This window comes from Lissotriton vulgaris, chromosome 11, assembly GCF_964263255.1.
Source record: "Lissotriton vulgaris chromosome 11, aLisVul1.2, whole genome shotgun sequence".
Classification (NCBI taxonomy): domain Eukaryota; kingdom Metazoa; phylum Chordata; class Amphibia; order Caudata; family Salamandridae; genus Lissotriton; species Lissotriton vulgaris.
The window spans coordinates 152,149,685-152,171,937 of NC_141699.1; the positions used below are offsets into that span (position 1 = coordinate 152,149,685).

Consider the following 22,253-nt stretch of genomic DNA (forward strand, 5'->3'; position numbering starts at 1 on the left):
AACATAAAACACAGGATTTTAAATTATAAGAAGGAGTGTCGCGACAGGGTGTCCGGAACGTTATAATCTGTGATGTTATACCGGGATTGTAATCCAATCACCGGTTTCCAACCTTATCTTTCTGGCGTTACTCGCAATTCTCACCGGTTTGTTTTAACACGCGTAAGGTTGGGAATCGTACACCATCTTGTTGCATTCCCTGTAATGAAAGCCAGATCCGATACCGTATGCCCCTGTGATAACATCTCACGTCAGAGTTGCTGCCACTTTTTACTGTTTTGCAAATTTTATTATTCTTTTAGGATATTAGATCTAAAACCTATCTTTTTAAAAAATAATGTTCGTTCTACAAAGAATGCTTTACAGCTATTATCTTCCTTAAAGGATCTGGATATATGTTTCTTTGTAGCGTCATATATACTAAAATGTACAGCTGTCAGGAAAGCCATAGTCATTTGATACATCTGACCGTGTTTTAACTATGTCTTCCTGTCTGTATATTTGTGTGTATTATAAGTGTACTTAGTTTTTATCAGGCAATAGACTGTGTATCGTCCAAATCCAAATTTTAATGGTCAAATTATGTTTTTAGACTAATATATTATGGCCAACATGGTCTTAGATTGTTTTTAGATTTAGTGACCTTGATGAAATTTTAGAAACCAATGTTAAATATGTAAATTTGTTCTGCTCGTATGGTTTGTTTTACAAATCGAATAAAGCTTTTGAACTGAAATCCCAAGAGTCCTAAACATAGTTTTAAAGCTGTTATACAATACACAATCTTTAGTTACAAAAAATGGTCTACTGTAATATGGTTCAGTCCAACGATTCACCTCTGGTGGATGGCAGGTTAAATAGTGAATAATTTTTAACAAGTGGTTAAAACAACAAATGTCTAATAGCCTCTTTAAAAAAATTCAATCTTCTCTCAGTCAAATGCCAATTACGGTCACATGCACACAATTTAATTTCCATACTTTGTATATAATAAAATTAGGTCCCCAGTTATGTACCTTTCTTACACGGCATGGAGTTTAGCACTAGGCTTCTTTCTTACAATACAATTATTGAACAAATCTACACTGTGGAGCATCACAGGTATTATTCTGATGTTTTTTTTTTAAGTACCCACTTTCTGGATCTTGGAGAAAGGAGAAGGCTCATAAGGATTACTTTACTTACCATGTAAGCATCTGTGTTTGGTATATAGAGCTGTAGATTCACATGCTTTGCATACTCGTGCCATCTAGTGTTGGGTGGGGGTGTTTGCAAGCGGTTTGTCTTCAATCAATCAATCAATCCATTTGTAAAGCGCACTATATACCCGCAAGGGTCTCAAGACGCTGGGGGGGGGGGGCTGCTACTGTTCTAAGAGGAGTCTTCTGAAGGTGTGCAGGTCATGGGTCTGCCGCAGATGGGTCTGGAGGGTGCTCCAGGTCTTGGCGGCGAGGAAGGAGAAGGATCTTCCACCGGCAGTCGTTCGTTGAATGCGGGGGACCCTGGCGAGGACGAGGCTGGCAGAGCGGAGTTGGCGGTGTAGAAGCTGAGTCGGTCATTGAGGTATGCTGGTCCGGTGTTGTGAAGGGCTTTGTGTGCATAGGTGAGACTTTGACGGGGAGCCAGTGGAGGTCTCTCAGGTGGGGGGTGATGTGGCTGTGGCGTGGGAGGTTGAGGATCAGTCGGGCGGAGGCGTTTTTAATGCGTTGTAGTCGTAGCAGGTGATTGGCCGGGATTCCTGCGTAGAGTGCGTTGCCGTAGTCCAGTCTGCAGCTGAAGAGGGCGAGGGTGACCGTTCTTCTAGTTTCGGTCGGGATCCACTTGTAGATCCTGCAGAGCATGCAGAGGGTGTTGAAGCAGGAGGAGAAAACAGCGTTGACCTGCTTTGACATGGAGGAGAGGGAGGAGTTGAGGATGATACCCAAGTTGCGTGCATGGTCAGTGGGTGTCGGTGCTGTTCCCAGCGTGGTCGGCCACCAGGAGTCGTCCCAGGCTGGGGGGTGGAGCCAAGGATGAGGACCTCTGTCTTGTCCGAGTTCAGCTTCAGTCGGCTGTTCCTCATCTATTCTGCGACGGCCTTCATTCCTTTGTGGAGGTTGGTTTTGGCGGTGTGCGGGTCCTTGGTGAGGGAGAGGATCAGCTGGGTGTCGTCGGCGTAGGATATGATGTTGAGGTGGTGATGGCGGGCAAGGGGGGCCATGTTGACATTGAACAGCGTCGGGCTGAAGGATGAGCCCTGGGGTACGCCGCAGATGATGTCGGTGGCTTCGGAGCGGAAGGGGGTAAGGCGGACGCTCTGTGTTCTCCCGGAGAGGAAGGATGTGGTCCAGTCTAGGGCTTTCTCTTGTATTCCGGCCTCTTGAAGACGTGTCTTTAGTGTGCGGTGGCAGACCGTGTCGAAGGCGGCTGACATGTCCAGGAGGATGAGGGCAGATGTCTCATTGTGGTCTAGTTGCATCCTGATGTCGTCTGTGGCGGCGATGAGGGCTGTCTCGGTACTATGTTTTCTTCGGAACCCGGACTGGGAGGGATCCAGGATGTTGTTGTCGTCGAGGTATCGGGTCAGTTGCATGTTGACGACTTTCTCAATGACCTTCGCCGGGAACTGGAGTAGGGAGATGGGCTGGAAGTTCTTGAGGTCCTTGGAGTCCGCGTTGGGCTTCTTGAGGAGGGCGTTGATCTCGGCATGCTTCCAGCTTTACAGGAATGTGGCTGTCTCAAGGGAGCAGTTGATTACTTTCCGGAGTTGGGGTGCAATGATTGCGGCTGCTTTGTTGAATATGTGGTGTGGGCAGGCGTCTGATGGTGATCCTGAGTGGATGGCGTTCATGGTCTTGCGAATTTTGTCGTCGATGTTGGTCCAGGTGGTCAGGTGGTTGGTGCGGGTGGTGATTGCTGGGTGGGTGGTGTCTGGTGTGGTCGTGGTGTTGAAGCGGTCATGGATGTCAGCGATCTTGCGGTGGAAGAAGGTGGCCAGTGAGTCGCACAGTTCTTGTGAGGGTGGGATGTCGGTGGTGATGGCGCTGGGGTTGGGGAGTTCCGAGACTATGCTGAAGAGTTCTTTGCTATCATGTGCTTTGTTGTCCAAGCGGGCTTTGAAGGACGATCTCTTGGCTGATCTGATGAGGTGGCGATGCCTGCGGGTGGCGTCCTTGTGGGCTGTGTAGCTGTCCGATGCTCGTTCGTGGATCCACTTCTCCAATTTCCGGCATGTTCGTTTGGATGTCTGGAGTTCTTCGGTGAAACCAGGTGGCTTTCTTGCAGGTGCAGCTGTTGGATGCTTTCTTGAGCGGGCGAGGGTGTTGGCGCAGTCGTCAATCCATTGCCTGAAGTTGAGGGCGGCGGTGTCTGGGTCGGTGGGTGGGTTCTGGGCGAGGGTTTCGGCACACTGGTCCTCGGTGACTTCGCTCCAGCATCGGCAGGGTAGCTGTTGAGTACGATGGTGCGTGGTGGGTTTCTGGTTAGTGAAGTGGATGCAGCGGTGATCCGTCCAGTGGAGTTCAGTGGTGTGGTCGAAGGAGACGTGGGTGCTTGTGGAGGAGATGGGGTCAAGCATGTGGCCGGCAGTGTGGGTGGGTGTGGTGACCAGTTGTCTGAGGCAGAGGTTGGCGGGATTGTCTGTCAGGGTGGCGGAGTTGGTGTCGTTGCTTTTCTCGAGGTGGAAGTTGAGGTCCCCGAGGAGGATGTAGTCCGTGGAGGCAAGTGCGTGGGTGCTGGCGAGGTCTGCAATGGAGTCGCTGAACTGTGACCGGGGTCCGAGGGGTCTGTAGACAAGGGTTCCTCTAAGGGTAGTGTTGGGGTCGGTGAGGATCCGGAACAGCAGGTGCTCGGCGGTGCAGAGGGTGTCGTCTGCGTGGGTGGAGACCTTGAGGGAGGACTTGTGGATGATGGCTATTCCTCCTCCGATTCCGTTGGTGCCTTCTCTGCGGGAAATCTTGTCGCCGTCCAGGATGGCTATGGCGATGTCCGGTGCTAGGGAGTCGTTCCACCAGGTCTCGGTCAGGAAGGTAACATCTGGGGCGAAGGTGTCGAGTAGGTCCCAGAGCTCGACAGCGTGTTTGCATGCGGAGCGGGTGTTCAGGAGTATGCAGCGGAGGTGGTTGGTTCCGGTCCTTGGTGGTTTGGTGGTTCTGTCGCAGGTGAAGCTGCAGTTGTGACAGGAGAAAGGTCCGTGGGTGCGCTTCGGGTGGCCTGGAAGCAGGTGTGATGCTGTCTGGCGTGGAGTGCGTGGAGGGTGCCGACGTCGTTGCGGAGTCTGGTGTCGTGGTGGTAGCAGGGTCCAGGGGTTCTGGTGCTGGGCGCGGACGGGCTTGCCTCTGGAGCGCCTCCATCATGCCAGTGCCGTGCCCGCTGCGTGCGGCCGCGCAACAGCAGCCATATAAGGGGGGGGAGGGAGGGAGGAGCAGCTAGGAGCGGAGCGGCGAATGGGTGTAGGAGAAGAAGGCAAGGGGGCGGTGCCGCAGGGGAGCAGCGGCGGGAGCGGGAAAGACAGGACTGGCGGCAGGGAGGGGGTTCAAGGGGGAGACAAGTGAGCAAGTGGCGAAGCAGGGGAGCAAATAATGAAACACTAAACCAGTGAAATGTGGCAATGAAATACAGGCAACAATACAGATGACAAGGAAACACGGGGCAGCAGGAGCGGTGAACTCACGCCCACAGTAGGCAGGGGGGCAGGCACGGGCACAACTGGCTGAGGTATGCGGCGTGGGTAGCGACCCAGCCCGCAGGAGGGTCGAAGGTCACTTCAAAGAAGTCTTTTCCAGTCACGAGGGAAGGGGACTCCTCCTTTCGGTGATATTGTGCATGAGACTCGACTCCATTGTTAGCTTTTCTTCCCGCAAGAGGGAGTCAGTAGATTATAGAGATGCCCATGCGTATGTAGTGTGAATAATAAGAACTGCAACAACCACAGGTGTCCGGGAAGGAGGGAGGGCACATGTGAATCTCCAGCTCTACATGCAAAGAACAGCAACAAATGCGGCAGTATACCAACACTAGATTTGTTAATTGACCAGGTGATTGATTCCACTGACATGCTAAGCATACATGTGAAGTGCTACGCAAACAAATGATGGACGGAATGCGGAATAAATCATACATTCACCCCCAGTCAAGAGAGCTGGGTTAAATCCATTGTTCTTTTGCTCACCATGCCTCCCCAGGTAAGACCCAGCCATATGCAAATCAGTCTTGACCCTGTGCCTCATGGGAACAGTCCAGACCGAACTGCCAAACAAGGTCCTCCCTGGACCGGAAACAAGCATCCTGGGACCAGTTTCTGGGTATTACCATTCATCAGCTAGGCTAGCTTGAATCCAGTGGCACAGTGAGCAAGGGACACACATCTGGGCATACCCATACCACTTAGGGTGAAAAGTGCTACACAAACAAATGATGGGACGTAATGCTGAATAAATCATAGTTCCCCCCCAGTCAAGAGAAGCATTTGTGTAGAGGCTGCATTTGCAGACTTGCAATGCAGCCTTGCATGGGGCATTACTGCAATGTGCGAGAAGCTGGCCTGGTATATGATGTCCACTACTGTAAGGGGGGACCTTGCACCAGTCAAGACAACCCTTATGGTGACTTAAGAGGTCTTAAACAACCTTAGAAAGCTCTCTAAGAGGTATCTGTGGAGAGCAGCCTTCAGGCTTAGTCCAGAAGGAGTGTAAAGCAGCTTGATTTACCAGAATGCAATCTTATACTATAGATTAAGTGAAAAAGAACCACACCAAGTAATTATAAAAATATGTATTTAATATATAATACTCTCTGGTATGTTCCAATATCTCCAACACGGAGATAAACACAATGCAAACAATACTTTAGCAAAGAAACACAGTAAAAAGCACGAAATACACAGTGGCCCCAGGGTGGTCCAAACCATATACTAAGAAAGTGGTATAAGAACCCCAACTCAAGTCAAGACAGTGTGGGAGAGGATGTAGAAGTGCTGGGACCCCAAGGAACCACCCAAGGGGAGTAGATCGGGACTCCATGGAGAGTGTGTGCTGTGTGGAAACACAACTGTGTGCTCAGTACAACTCGGTGTAAGTCGCGGTTGAGGGTTTAAAGATTAAGGACCCTTCTCAGTGGATCCTGAAGAAACCTGTGGAAGACAGAAGGTTGGTGAGCCACACCACCTGTGGATACCCTAGTACCCACGTTACCTACACCAGAGAAGCCGGTGCATACATGTGAAGTGGTTTCGGAAACCGCCATCAAACCCAATGGAGGACTTTAATACAATATTTTATTAAAGATTTGGAACTCGTATGAGGTCCACATAAAAGTACATACAAATTATTACATATGTAAATTAAACATAGCCTAACTCATACCATGAACCATCGTAAATTATCAGAGGCCTGCATTAGCATGTCTAAAAATTCATTTGGCTAACATTGATCAATATGGTCAATTATCCTTATAGGCAAAAAGTTAAGATTTTCCCCAATAGTATCTTTTTAGCTTATGAACCAAAACAGAGGCCCAATGAACTCAAGCATTTGGGCAACAGCAAGAGAAACCGATTCGACAAAAAAACATTTAGTACTTGCAGCAGACAGATTGAAGTGACAGGGCATATACTAAAAGTGCAAAAAATGAATGTACAAAGGGCAGTAAGTAGCAACTACTTAGAATACAAAATAAAGTCCAGGATTAATCCTCAGCAGAACATTCAATTTGGAATTAGCTGCAGTAAAAAGGAATAACAGGGCATGTCCTAACCTGTACAAAAAAACATTCAATAGCAGCCAGTATATGTGCAAAAATGCAATCCAGAATCCCACTTTGGTTGAGTTTTAAACTTAACAACAGAACAAAAAAGTGAGAAACGAGCACAGTATCACCATACTGTGCAAACAGCAATAAAAAGCAGCAATTAATGTGTAAAATACAATCTGACAGAGGAAATATTAATACTCCAGACAAAGATGACAGAAGGGGGGGTAACGAACCATCTAAAAGAATTAATAATTTTAAAATATATATATATATATACATAAACTCCTTAAAATAATCAAAAAAGTTGTGTACACACAGCTTCGTTTATTGGGCAAAAAAGAAAATCGTGGGCTGAAGCTACATTTTTAACACAATTTTGTAAGAACATCAGCCGAAGCCAGCGACGGCGGCACGAAACAGATGCTGAACAGGCGAATAAGACATGATTCAGGGTCTAAATGGTCAGCTTACAAAAGTTGCAGGTTTTTCCATTTTTTTAAATTCCGGGACCAGTTTGCTGTTAAATCGTTTAAAGGTAGAAGATTCATGTGACCTAAAGTGACAAAGTGAGCAAACATCGGGTTCCATATTCTAAATTCCAATATAAATATTTTAGCGAAATATTTGGTGCATTTGTCCTGGCTATTAGTTTTAATCTCTTACAAAATGTAATATCTCTATTAAAGCTAATCTTATCACTTGAAGTTTTTAAAAAAGATTTAAATTCTGATGGTAGGAGAGAAATCACTAATTCTTGTACACAACAGTTTTTTAGTGCTAATGAGAAATCATGATAGAAGGAGGAATTACTTGCCGAACACCGAAGATTTTATGACACACGATACCTCTTAATGTGTCAGGATCGCTATTTTTTACCTGGTATCCCCAGCATAAAACCTTGGCTAAACCTTGAATATAGGAGCTTATCAAGCCAGTCTAATAGCAGCCGTTGGAACGAACGTATTAAAATTGCACAAATTACGTAGCATTTGACCTTTGATCCCGTCTAAAAAAACTCCAGTCCTTAACCGGGATGGATTCAATGGCATAGAACAGTGTTGGTGAAATATTTACTTTAAAAACCATTATTAGATGTAAAAAATGCCTTCTACCCATAGCACTATAAAAAATACGCAAACCATTAACGTGGGATACAGCTTTACAGGAGCTATGTTCAATATGAAGTTACCTACACCAGGGAGTTCGGTGCATACGTGTGAAGGGGTGTCGGAAACCGCCATCAAACCCAATAGAGGACTTCAGAAAAGTGCCGCTGCTGGAAGAGGAGAAAGTGTCTGTGGTAGTCCAAACGTGGATTCTTGAAGAGGAGTACCTGAAAGCAGAGGGGACAGAGTCTATGCCACTCAAGGGGGACCAGGAGACTTGAACGACGAATGCCCTCCGATGTCGGGTGCTTCAGGGAAGAGGACAATGAACTGGACGCTGCAGCTGTGACGACCAGTCGATGCGGAGGAAGACCAGGACCCTGGAACCAGCAGTCCCACAAAGGATGTCTAGTAGTAAGGGGTCGGTGTCCGGCGGAGCACCAAAAAGCCTTAGCAAAGGCAAGCCATGCAGGAACCAAAGAAGGAGCAACGTCGGGACCAGCAAGGTCCAGGGGACTCACCAAAGGCAGGGGAGTCCGGTCAGGCCCCGAACAATCAGGGGAGCCCAAAAGAAACAAGTGTGACCCTCAAGTGGAACTACAGGCCGGAGGCACTGGAGTCGCAAGATGACCTCAAGAAGCTCACCAAAAGATGTAGGCCACAATGCAGTGTGGCTTGAGATTCTGGTCATGGGAGGTGCTCAAGGTTAGGGCTACTTGGAGCCCGAAGATCTTCTTGCAAAGAAGCCAACAAGCCTTTGCAAATGGAAGTTGGACGTGGTGCACAGAGGTTCGGTTATTGCAACCTCCACAAGGGATATTGGCCTCAAACTTGGTGAGAGGGCAGGACAGGCCTCAAGAGCTGTGGAAAACCGCCACCTGTGTTGCAGAGCCCACGAAGTCCGAAGGAGCTCAGGAGCTGCAGACCGGTCGACTTAGTTGCGGTACCTTCAATGCATGGAAGTGACTCTTTCACTCCAAGGGAGATTACTTCAGTTGTCTTTGATGCTTCCTTGGAAGGTGCCTGTATGATGCACAGACACAGACAATGCAGCAGACTGGAAGGGAGATGAAGTCAGGCCCAAAGGAAGTCCAGCGAAGTCCAGAGTGCCCAGACGGTAGAAGTGCAGTGGTGTCTGATCTGAATCTTATCACACAATGAATTTAGGACCAATACCTAGGTAAGCTCTTAAGTACCCTAGGGAAAGGGTTGGGAAGATTCAGGGGACCCTCCCAGGGGAGGGAGGTTTCTCCCATGTCCTCTGTCCAGTTGCGCGCCAGAGTGGGACACAACGGCTCCAAGAACTGGTTTGAACTGGACTATGCAGACAGACACCAAGTGCGCCCCTCATGCATACTTTCTGGCGCTGCAAGCGCATCCACCTGGTCCCAATACAGTGCATCCTGTCGGGGAGGTGGTCACACTTCCCTGTGACAGGGTGCCTATTGTCCCACCTGCCTCTGCTTGAGCTTGGCTCAGCAGCAGGAGGGTAGAAATGTCTCTCTGGTCGGCAGCAACCATTTTGTGGTTTCCGGGTTTAGAAGACTGGTACCGGGAACACTGAGAGCCTAACGGAGGGCTCTTCCAGTGCTTGGAATCATACCTCCCACACCATTTACGGTGTGGGAATATGATTCCAACATGTTTGATACCAAGCATGATAGGATTTGTTGCAGCTGTTTGAGATGGTCATTGCGTAATTACGAGGTGCCCCTCTATATAGTTTATGGCTGCTTCACGGACAACCCAGGAAAATGGACTCCGTAGGCTGCAGGGGTGTCCTGCTCATGCAGGGGCGCCCTCTCGCTTAGAACCAAGCACCCTGCCTTCAGGATTGCAAAGGCTTGCTATAGGGGGGACTTATGGGTTTCAAGTGCTGTGACACTTCGATATAGTAAACCTACTGTTTGAGAAGCTGTTGGTGTTGTAGTGAGTTTGTGAATGCGCGGTGGAATATTGGGAGGATTGCTGGTAAGCTCCAGGCAATAACCACGTTGCATAATACCCAAAACCCATTTGTCCGTTGTGATGGATTGCCAAACAGGCAGAAACTGTTGTAATCTTCACCTGACAGGTGATGAATGGTCGGGGGAAGTAATAGAAATGCAATATTTTTTTATTTATTGACATTTATTTAAGGATGAATATGGAAATACTTTTATTCCACTGGTGCTTCAACGTCATTAAAATACCACAGACAATGCAGCAGACTGGAAGTGATAGCAAGTGATAGCAAGTCACTGTTTGATAGAGGACTGGGAGATAAGTGCTGGTGTAACTTTCCCTCTTCCCTTAAAATTGTTTTCTCTATGGTTACCGCTAGTGCATCCTCTCGAGGGGATGATAGTTTTTGCAGTTTATATGAAGATGCAGTCGCATCGGAGGCGTTTGTGGTATTTTTAGAGCCTCCTCTGTAAAAGGAGCGATGAAAGGAACCTCTGGTATAAGGAGATTGAAGTGCTCCCATAAACTATGCACTTCAGTACCTTTTTTCATTTTTTCAAGGGACTGACCTATTTGGGGTCCAAAATATGTTCTTTATCAAAGGGTGCATTAAGAATGGTTTGTTGCACTTCTGGTTTGAAACCAGAAATTCTGAGCCATGCATGTTTCCTGAGCAGAATGCTAGTGTTGAACTATTTCCTGCACCCTCTTTTTGTGTTTTTCTGGGAGATATTTTAATAATTCTTCCATCTCATCCCAGTGAGCTCTATCGTACCTGGGCAAGAGACCCTCTGTATTAGCTATACGCCAATGGTTGGCTGACGGAGAAGCCACTTTTTTCTCCGATACATCTATGAGTTTGGACTCTCTATCTGTAGGTGGTGCTTCCACTGATGTTTGCTTTTTTGCCCTTTTAAGGGCATAAGAGACCACTAATGAATCCAAAGGCAACTGACCCCTAGTGAAAACTGGGTAAGATGGAGGGGGATTATATTTTTTGTCCACTCTCTGTGTGTTACTATACGTGCCCTAACTGGGTCTTTAAAAACATGGTTAGTATGTCTCAACATAGCTTTAAGCAAAGACAACCTTTGTGTTGTGCTGTGTGTGTTTCCTAATGTTTCAAATAGAAAATCTTCCTCCAGTGCTTCTTTGTGTAAAGGTACTGCATGGTAAGTAGCTGCTCTAGCAATTAATTCCTGATATGCAGTAACATCATCATCAGGAGGGGAAGGTTTTGTTGGGTATAGATCTGGGTCTGTATCTTGAGGTGGATCTATGTTGAATTTTTTTTTTTATACATTTTTTTTAAGTTTTCCAACTTTAGCATCATACTTGAAAAGGAATCAAGCATATATTTGGTATTCATCAGGCTTCTACAGATTATAAATTACAAGTGCGTCCTTTTGGATTTTTGGCTAACCTATCACGCATTTTGCACAAACAATTACAGTCATGCCAATTATTGCTACTAGTCTGAATTGAACACTTAAGAGTCTAGAGTGGGCTACTTAACACGGTTGCATTTGTACTGGAAGACCTGAGAAAGTGAAAATAAGTTATATTTGAGCTTCTTAACTATCCCAGCCCCTCCCTCCCTTCACTTAACTCAGCTGGCCCTGACCCGTTCCATCATTTTGATGCTTCACCACCTCTCGATTAATGTGTAATTGTATATACTGTGGTTTTGTTTCTGTACACGCATATCCACACGCGTAGGTGCGTTATGTTCGCTTCGGGGGAAAAGAGGGAGGTGGCATGGCGGGGGGATGGGCCATGCGGGGGAGGGGCTCCTACTGTTCTTGCGCTACAGGGACTGCCACCGGCTCGAGTGTCTTGAAGGCTTCCAGAATAGCGTTCCATTCAATGGAGATTACTTTTTTGCGCAATCCGCGGGCTTCCTCTCGCCTAATTGTCGCGCTTTCTGCACTACTCCATCTCACTACTTCCCCATGCCAGCGGTGGAGGTTTGGCTGATACTCCATCTCACTACTTCCCCATGCCAGCCGTGGAGCGGTGGAGGTTTGGCTGATTTCCACCGCATGGTGATAGCGCTTTTAGCCATGAGCAGGGCTAGGTCCACGAAGAGAAGCTGTATTTTCTGTGCTTTAGTGCGTCGGTTGATGCCCAACAGACAGTTGCCTGCTGTACTTAGCAAGGGGGTGTCCGCTGCTGAGGCAGTAATTGCCACCGCCTCTGCCCAGAACCCAGGGAGCACCGGGCAGCCACTGCATGTGGATCAAATCTGCCTCTTCTGCCTTGCATCTGGGTAATGATGGTGTATGTTTCAAGAGATACATCTTCATATCAAATGGTCGATTTGAAATTCAACTTAAAAATTATCAATTACCCTCTGCTTTCTAGTCAGGGAGGTGCAAGATGTATAGGCCCCCTCCTTCTGCTAAGCCTTTTTTGAACCCCTTTTTGAATATCTTTTCTTATGCACTGTCTGTCCTTTGTTTTCATGGTTCTCCCGGGGTGTCTAAAACTGGGACTATTTTAAAGTTTGGATGTGGAATATGCCCTGTAAATATCCCTTTCTTTGGTTGTTTGTATTTTATCCATAACACTGTTTTTTTTATAGAACATTGAAGTAAATTGCTTCATAAATATGTAAATTATGTATCCAGAAGTGGTCATTAGTTATAATAGGAACATATGAATCTATGTTTTACGTTTCTCTTTATGTTTGGTTTGTTTTAACAGCCCTGAAGAAGTCCCCTGCGTGGCACGAAATGCGTCGGCTGTGTGGTACTCCAATTGTGCTGAATAAAGATTGAAAATCCATAAAATGAAAATCATCGTTTGCGACTTATTGCAATATCAATTTGGACATTATTGTTTGTGGTGCACCTTAGCTGTCGTTTAAAACCAAGTTTGAATTCCTTAGGGAATAGGCACCGGGACGGTGGGTGCTACTCAGTGTGCACACGATTCCCTCTCTGTACTCTAGGGACGAAGTAGAAATCTTAAAGGGTGATTGGAGATTAGGTGCTTCAAGAGGTAGGCACCACCGTTTTGTCATGTATGTTTCGGAACATACACTGCAGTCGGTGTGGTGTGGGGTGAGGTATGCCCTATGTATGACCATGTATTGAATAAATTTGAATTTGGCGTTCCGTGGAATTTACTGGGATATTCTAAAATCAAGTCCCATTCTTTGTCGGTCAGCTCTTTGTCTAGGTACCTAGACCATCTGGTACGCAAGTCTGTTAGGGTGATGCCAGTATGTGATCTAATGCTTTTGTATGGCTAATTAGTGAGGTGTCTGCTATTTTCCATGAGGTATGTCATATGAACCATTTTGTGTTGGGCGAGTGCTTCGCTGTGTGAGGCCCACTGTTTTTTCACATATTGAGGAACCGCTGGGTGTGTGAGGTATAATTTGTCTGTGACCCCGTTATGCCTAGTGAAGTTACCATGGTCCATGAGGGTGCCTTCAAACAATGCACCTACTGTGGCTACCCCGCCCTCAACCCAGGCCAGTATCCTCCGTTTAGTAAGTAGGCCCGTAGGGGGTAGGAATGTTGTCAGAGTATAGGGGACAGCTGCGTGTGTAGTGTAGCGATTTTTTCCAGTATGTAAGTGCAGTACGTAGGAGTGTGGGGGCGGTTGGGGGCAACCTGGCCTGTGGTAGCAGGAGTGTGCAATTCCCCTCGGTCGAGCTCAAGGGTTGTGTAACCAATTTCGTGTAAATTATGCCCTACTAGCCAGAATGATAGCCACTGTAGTTGGCTGCGTAGCAATAAGCACGGAAATCTGGGACCCCCAAACCACACTTATCCGTGTCCAGCTGTAGATTAGCCACACCCACTCTACTGCGACCACTGCCCTAGATCAAGTCAGTCAGTATCTTTTTCAGGGAGGCAAGTGTGGTTGTTGGGATCACTACTGGTAAATTTGCAAAAAAATATAGTAAACGGGGCAGGTATTTAAAAGGTATGAGGGGCGACCGTCGGGGTGAATGGTCCGAACTGTACCCGATCCAGGCTTCCCTCTGGGATGAAAAAGAAGGCTTGCAATTTAGTCTCATTCATGGTAAGTCCTGAAAGTAATGCAAAGTGAGTATAGATCTTGGGCATCGGTGTGAGGTCAGTAGTCAAGTCATCTATATATAATATTATGTTGTCTGCATAGGCAGGTAACACAAGCATTGTAGGGCCTAGACGGATCCCTTCTGCTCCGCTGCTAGCCGTAACTTGAGAGCCAGGGGTTCTAGAGCTAGTAATAATAGTAATGGGGACAGCGGGCAACCATGTAGGGTGCCCTTGCCAGCAGGGTACTCCCGTGAAATGTGTCTACCAGAGTAGGCCCTCGCAGTGGGGACTGAGTACAACAACTGAATCCATTTCATGGGTGGAGGAATTGCGCAGGAGCCTCCAACACATCTCCTCATGCAATATGTGCACGTCATGGGTACGGGACCCCACCTAGTGAAGTGCTTTGCGGAATCGATCAGGGAGCATACTCCGTGTTTCAAGTTAAATGGGAGGCAGACCGGGGGAGGCCCTATTCGGAGAAGGAGTGATCCGTGCTATTTGACAGTACCAACAGGTTCCCAGAAACGCTCGTTTTCGATTAATTAAATTCTATATTATCTTCGGGGCCTATCTCTCCCCTGAAAAGATAGATATTTTCATGAGCAGGATGTGTGCTGCCAGCGCTGTAGGCTGATAGGTGCTGATCTTTTAAATATGCTCTGGTCCTGCCCCGATCTGCATACATACTGGGAGGGAGTACTTGGGGCGTTGGGCACTAGCATAGACAGAGAGGTGCCACGGACATGGGAGGCTTACATCACCGGTGTGTTTCCGAGAAGCACAAAGGATCCACTAGGTTTCTGGATGTAAGTTTCATTGTGGCCAAACGCCTAATTACGAGCAGAGTAGCCCCAGTTAATGAAAGCTTGGTTTCTCTCCATGCTGAATTGGGTGAAGGCAGAGGCGATTTCCTTAGTACGTGAGGATACATTGGGGCTGCGATAATTCCCCATTTCTGCTGCATGGAATGCAATGCTGTGTGTGCCACAGGGACTATTGGTTCCGGAAGACCCTTTGGATATTCCTATTCCAGATTAATAGTGTCATGCAAGTGTGGGCCTATGGCCCGAGCGATGCTTAGTTTTGAAGATAGTGTCTCTTACACCCCAAACAGTACGGTCTCCTAGTAGTCAGGATGTGCACCCATACGATGGCTGACAGGGTCTGTTTCATAGCATTTGGAATCCGTATTTCCTTGCCTACCTATGTGGCTCCTGTTTCCCTTCCAATCCTCCCTTCCCGATAGTGTTCTTACGTTAGGTGTTCTTCATACGACGGTTTGATTATATAAGCAGACTGATGTGATATGGCAGAGTGAAGCCATAAGAGCTGCATATATGTACTTGAAATGTGATTGCATAGTTGAGTTATATTGTATCACAACGAGATTAAACAGCATTGTTGATAGAGGGAAGAGGCCATGTGATTAATGAGGTATGCCAATTGTTATTACCAGTTGTACCTAATGCTGCTGATGTAACCATGCCATTGAGATGCTGATTTGCTATTTGGGTTTGGCAAATTACCTACTGGTGCTGTATGATCATTTCTATGATGGTATTTTGTTTTGAGTTATGAACAAAAACTTTAAAACAGATCAAACAAAAAAATAGGATTGTATGAGAGGGGGACATGGTTGGAAAGGGGAGATAACATTGGATTAGGTCGAGTTATATACTGCGATACTGCGAGTAATACATATTTGTTATTGTTTAATACTGATTTTGGAACAGCTCTGTAACCAAAAATGTACACATACTGTAAGGCTGCCACTGAATAAGTAAAGATATCATTGTTTATTTCAATCTTTCTGCGCAACTGTTTATCTGAAATACCAATAAAGAGCTATTTACAAAAAACAGAATGCTCCCAGAGGGCTGTCTACCTACTGGAAAGACCCAAAATACGAGTTCTCCGCTGGAGACCAAATTATAAATACTGAGTAGTGCTGTAGCACTATGTAATATAAACTACTGCACAGGACTTTCCTATTTCTCGTAAACGAAAAGGATGGATGGTTGTCCACTTTCAGTGTAAGATTTCAAATGGAGCTGGTTAAATAAGCATTAATGTCAAACCATTCTGTCTCTGTAGTGGCAGTAAAAAATACTGATCGCAGTTTCACCTGTTGTCTCTATCAAGAAGAATGATATATCTAAAAAAAAATAGATAAACCAATATAATCCACAAACATAAATCAGTTTTGTAAATTCCAAACCAGAAAGCTTAGCGGGTATGCATACTTTGTACAAGGTATTCCTCGTCTTTATTACATCGGGGCACATAAACTGAGGCTAAAGCAAGCAAGGAAAAGAAAACGTGAGGATAGAAAAGGCTTGGTGGGGGGAGCAAGTGTTGAGTAGTGGTGCACACAGTTATGAAGAGAGAAAAAAAAAAAGTATTGCTCATTTTAAAGAAAATCAAATACAAAACAAAATGGGGAAAAGGAGGCAGGATACGACCCACCCCAATTAAGCTTGCCTGTTTAGGGAAAAAGGTGCACAAGGAAAAAAAAGAGCACAGTCAACGATAATAAGCCTAGCATACGGTTGAAAATACCTCTTCAGTCACTGGTGAGTTTAGGCACACAATAAGTCGGCCCACATGCACTGCTACCCTTTCTTGCATCCATTCATTCTCTTACCGGCTCATGCTTGTGTTCACCCATTAAACCATCCACAGTAAATAAAACATTTACTATACAAACATATGAAACATAAAAGCTATTACACAGGCTGCTATGTTTTATTTTTATGATCATCATGTTTATGTTGAGAGGGGTGGGTATATATGTTTGATTGTGGTTATGTAAGTGGGTGTACGTTAGACTGAATCAGTGGGAGGATGAATGGACATACATATACAAGGAAGAGTGACAGTGTTCATCTATGTGATGTATTGAGTGCTTAACCCATCAAGGACGTAAGCTTTCCCACACGGCTACCATCATGCACACAGTCGTACAATTACAAATATATAAAAAACAACAGTTCCCAAAACAATATACAACCCCTCCTTAGAGGGGTTAACAAGGGTTACCACAATGAAAATGTTCTATACAAGGGTTTGCCAGAAGGGATAACCAACACTAAAGTGCTTTCATGCTATGATATTCAGTGAGAAAAAAATACCCCTCTATAGGCTTTAACACATGTATTAACAGTTCATTAATAAATGCCTAATTGCTTTAACATCTGTTTTTCAGAATAAATGGTTCAGGCCAAATCCCTTTGTTGTAACTGTTCATAACAAACAGATGAGACCCATAACCTTTATCATGGCTTATCACCATAACCAACTCAGTCTTGCTCTACTGAGCACAAGTTTTCCCACAATGCAAAAAGTGCAATACACTTTTTCCCCCAGTGGTAAGACATTGCTCCTTCTGCCCAATCAAATGGTATACTCAACAGAATCAGTATGTGGATAGAGCCAAAACTCCCTCCATCAGCAGTACTTCTGAAAGATATTTTTCTGTTCATCATATAAGGTTGCAACAGCTGTGCTGTCAAACCAGACCTAAAAAGTACACAGAGGGTGGAGAAATTTTCAAGAGAAATATAAAATAAAAAAATGCTACCTTCTCTATGTACATGTGTACATCTTTCAATTTAAAAAATACAATATTGCAGAGGAAATATGTTGTAACTTTTCAAACCCCTAGTTATAAATAATTAGATTCTGACCAGATGTTACCTTTGTTTGAGTGAATTGCATTAGAAGCTCAGTTCAGGACTTCGAGTTGCAAAACCACTGAAGTGTTTTGTAGTAAATAAATAATTTATTTGTGTAGTTATGATGCATACAATCTATAAACTAAATTAAGAATATCAACACCTGAACGTACCTCATCCATTTTTTCTGATGTTGGAGTCCGATCACCAGGCTGCAATTCCTTACGGTCTGAACATTCAATTCTAGACGTCCTATTTAATAGAGGTGTGTCTACAGGAGTTAAGCGGGATTCTGACAATGCTTTTGAATTCCTGCATAGATAGGCTGTCCCTGGTACAGGCTCATCATCATCAGAATCTGGTAACGGAGTAGGACTGATGTCCTCCAAGCCAGTGCTGGAAGGGCGTGAGGAAGGGGTGATACTCCTGAAATGAGGTTGAGTGCTAAATGGTGGGAGTGGGGACAACTGTGAAGAGGATGACGATATTGGGCTGCCCTCCATTCGGAGCTCGCTGTCCGAGTCATGATCCTCTGGGAATGGGAGCTTAGTTCTATGCTCTTTTAAAAGCATCTCAATCCTTGAATCCAAACTGTTGTGCTGCACTTCAGCCTCCATAGTTGGGGTTTCAGGCGTCTCACACCTTTCTGGGGTGCGGGCAAAGGAAGGCATAGTTTTTTCAATCAGCGCTGTTAAGTCAGGCAAGGTTAGTTCTTCTGTTTTTTCCTTTACTGGTAAAAAATCGCTAGTAGGCGTGCCATCTGAACATGGCTCCGATGGAGGTGGTGGTGGCCGCCTGTGCTCATGTTCTCGAGGAGTTTTGGGGTAAGGAGGTTCTTCGGTGTGTGGATATATTGTTGGTGTTTGGTAAGGAGAGAAAGCAGATTTATAGCCACTACTTTCGGAACGGCTCACAGAAGAGGGAAGGGAAGTAGAATGCAAAGCAGGATGAGTATATTGTGCTGGTTCTGGTGGTGGTTTATAGCTGCTTGGCAAGGGCTCCGATGTTCTATGGGCATAATAACGTTCCGGCCTCCGATTGTAGGCATCGTTAAACTTTGATTCATGCCTCCTGGGTTTATAGGCCGGCTCCTGGGTGAAATGGTAAGCAGGTGTTGTTTGTCGACTTGAATAGCTCGAATCTTGGGAAAAGGGAGTCCCAAGGCGAGGTGTTTGGGGAGTTCCTTGAGACTGTGGGGTAGACTGGCTGTAGGAGTTTGGGGTGTCCTGACGGCAACTGGAATATGCTGTATCGTGAGAAAAAGGTGTACTACTGTTTGGGGTCACCATAGTTCCAGTAGACGCAGTAAGGTTTTCTTCCTTCAGTCGCCTTAAAGGATCCAGTAACTTGTGTGAAGAAAAAAGAAGGGGACAAAATAAAATGATTAGTACATGATCAATACACTTTTTCAACTTCTACTTCAAACTTTTGTTGAATCAGGTTTTAGTGTAGAAATGTGTACATCAATGCAATGATTGATGTGTAAATTTAAACTTAGCTATGCCCTCAAAACAAAAGAAGAGAAGGAAGACTGAGACAGCACGAGTAAAAAGCAAACAGCTTCCCACAATGGGAAACACTCACAATTGGTCCAAGACCAGAATCAAATGGAAGTGGGCTGAGGACACGAGCTCACCAAGCAAATAGACACACATACTTTCCTGTGGCACAGCTCTAGCTATGATAACTTGAAGCACACAGGTCCATCCCAGACAACCTGTGTGCTTTTGGAAAGTGTATGCTCTCTAATCGGAATTCCCAGGCATGGACATGTAAAGGAAAACTAAACGCTGCAGCCAGAGTCATTGTGTGCACTTTTGCACAGTCTAGAGTTAAACCTTCTCTTTACCACAGTGCGCCTGTGTCTAGTCATTCACATTCACACAAAAGAAAAGGACGGACATGAACAGGAAGTTATAGGTTTCCAAAAACGTTGAAGGAGCAAAAGGCGTCCCTCATAAACTCCTTAACTGACAGACTAAAGTCTTCATTTAATAAGTGTAAATGTTGAACATCTGGCCCTTCACATTTTCCAATTTTGGCCAAGAGCACTTGAAAGGGTAATAGTGACTAAAGATACCAGATACCAATTAGTGCAGTCCATCTCTGGAAAATTAAAGTCATGGCCTTCTAGGGGACTACCTTGAGATACCTGCTATCCAGCTTTCCCATTCTGGTTTTAATGCTACAGACAGCTATATTCCCTGGCTGTTAATACCTTCCTCTGTTTTATTAGGTAGCCTGCAAAGCTGCATAATACTTGCCACTTTTACCTTAAACAATCCTGTTCCTCTGATTGAGTTGTGTATGCTTGATTGATGTTACAAACTGAACTCTATGCAAGTAAAACAAATATTCCCTTGGGTTACGGAAGGAACGGGATACAAGGTTCAATTCGCAACTAGGTCGTACCTCACAAGGCGCACAATAATACAATTAGTCAAGGAAAATCCCACCTAATATTCAAAACAATTGCTAAATAGCACTGAAGTTTTACAACAATCTTTTATTATTAAAAAACTGTTACAATGTTAAAATTGCAATGCACTTCCTATCTGTCACTGTTTTATGCAAAACAATTGAAAAAAACAATTCATGAAAGCAATAAATGTAAAATCCCCAATTACAGTCGGTTTACACAATATACTATGACATAAAAAGAGAACAATGGTTAGACAATATACTTTGTCTTTCAAAAGAACATATCCTATGGGACAGTTTAGAAACCTGGCCTGGATACACTCATTTTCGTATCTGCAGGTCCAAATTTTCCCTTGGATTATGTACAATGATGCGTTGGCGCGTTTCGATGGGTATGATTATTATTCATCTTTATCAAGACAATAGTTTGTTTCTCTCTGTATTCCTTATTGTATAGCTTGGTTTACATGCCCTCTTGAGTCAAACTTTATAAGTGTGTTCAGTTCTTCTATAGATTAAAACTGTTTTCCATTTGATTTCTCTTCAGCTTAATGCAGATACTCTGCTTAGTGCACCCGGTGCACTTATACGTTCTAACTTTTAACCAACCTGAGGGGTCACTTCAATTTTCTGCCGAGTGGCTACTGTATTTGAATACCTTAATTACGTATTCACTTTCTTGTACACTCTCCCGTGTCCGTTCGATCACAAGGGTAGAGGGGCTTTTTTGATTCTACACCTCCTCTAAATTACTGCACTCTTAAACTGCAGAGAATCACTGAGCGAATGCTCCTCTTTGTGGATGCCCACAAAGAGTGCAACCAGGTTTTCAGAGCTTGCAAAAAGGAAGAAGGCGAGTTTGTGTATGCAGATGAAAAGGAAGGGTGCTCAAGAGGGAGTCCACAAAAAACACCATGCCTCCTGGTACAATGAAACCTGGGGACAGATATTATTCTTCTCAAAGACGATGTGAGAGTCATGGAAGGGTTGTAGTTAAACTTCTAGTAAAGATAGTTTCAGCCCAGGCCATGAATGGCCTTAAAGATCGGACAAAGGGCCATATGTATCAAGCTAATTAGCATTCGCAAAGGCCGAATTTCGGCCTTTGCGAATGCTAATTAGCTAAATGGTATGTATCAAACATGTTTGATGCAAAATGAGGAATCGCAAAATTTGCTATTCCTTATTTTGCGATTGCACTTGAGGAATCGCAAATTTTGCGATTCCTTAAATGCAATTTATCAAAGAAAAAATATTCAAAAAATGCCCATAAGGATTCGCAAATTACCACCAACTTCTAGTTGGTGGTAAGTTGCGAATTCTTTAAAAAAAGCTGTTTTCCAAAAAACCAAAGATGCCATATGACGCTCACACATGCCCTTAGGGCATGTATGTGCGCCATATGCCCCCAAATGTTATTTTCAGGGGTGCAGCAGGGTGTTCTTAAGACACCCCTGCACCCTTGAAAGAATTCCTAATTTGCGATTAGCAAATTGCTAATCGCAAATTGCCCCTTCATTTCTATGGGCCTCCTGGCCCATAGAAATGAATGGGTAATTTACGATTAGCAATTTGCTAATCGCAAATTAGGAATGGTAAGGAATCGCTATAAAAAGTGATTTTGTTCATACATACCATTTTGTATTTCCTAAATAGCGATTCCTTAAAATTCGCTATTTAGGAAATGCAAAATGGTTTGATGATACATATGGCCCAAAGTGTTTAGAACAGAATGCATTGTTTTTATGGGAAGCCAGTGTAGGGAAATTAGGGCATCTGATGCCTAGGAGGGGAGGGGAACTTTTGCACAAAAATAAGTAGAATTGGAAGCTGGTGGATGCCAATTTACTTGAGTGGTAGGTCACAGTACATAACTCCTAGGTTATGCACTAAGGTAGCAGGTGTGAGAGTTGGACAACGGTGGGGCTACCAAAGATCTAACAAATGTTTCTGGATGACCTGTACAGAGATTAGAATTATCTCAGTCTTTCCTGTATTGATTTTAAGAAAGTTATGTGACATCCACCTGGTGATTTGGGTCATGCAGTGCTCCTCCAAATGTAAGGACTGAATCAAGGGCCACAGTTTGCAATCTAAAGATAAAAGGAGGCAGAGGGACGGTCTAGGGCTGATCCTGGATGTAATGTTCAGGCTAAGGCACTGTCCCGAATCCCTGTCTCTTAGACTCGATCAAGTAAAAGAGAGTGGGAGACAGTATCCAATTAGACCAGTCCTGCAGCACCAAAACAGAAGATTTGTTCTTGTATGCTAGGAAGAGGAGGCGATCCAGCACTGAAACCATAGTTGCTGTCCCAGGATCAAGCACTCTCTTTCTGTGG

General features: G+C 44.9%; 1 protein-coding gene across 4 annotated transcripts in view; it reads right to left on the bottom strand.

Moving 5' to 3' along the window:
- Positions 1-22,253, bottom strand: part of SETD1B (SET domain containing 1B, histone lysine methyltransferase) — a 402,280-nt gene that overhangs the window by 318,351 nt on the left and 61,676 nt on the right. For all 4 annotated transcript variants that reach the window (XM_086942988.1, XM_086942987.1, XM_086942986.1 and 1 more), the window contains exon 6: positions 17,667-18,839. In XM_086942988.1, the coding sequence (XP_086799114.1) occupies positions 17,667-18,839 (1,173 nt within the window). The remainder of the gene's footprint in view (positions 1-17,666; positions 18,840-22,253) is intronic.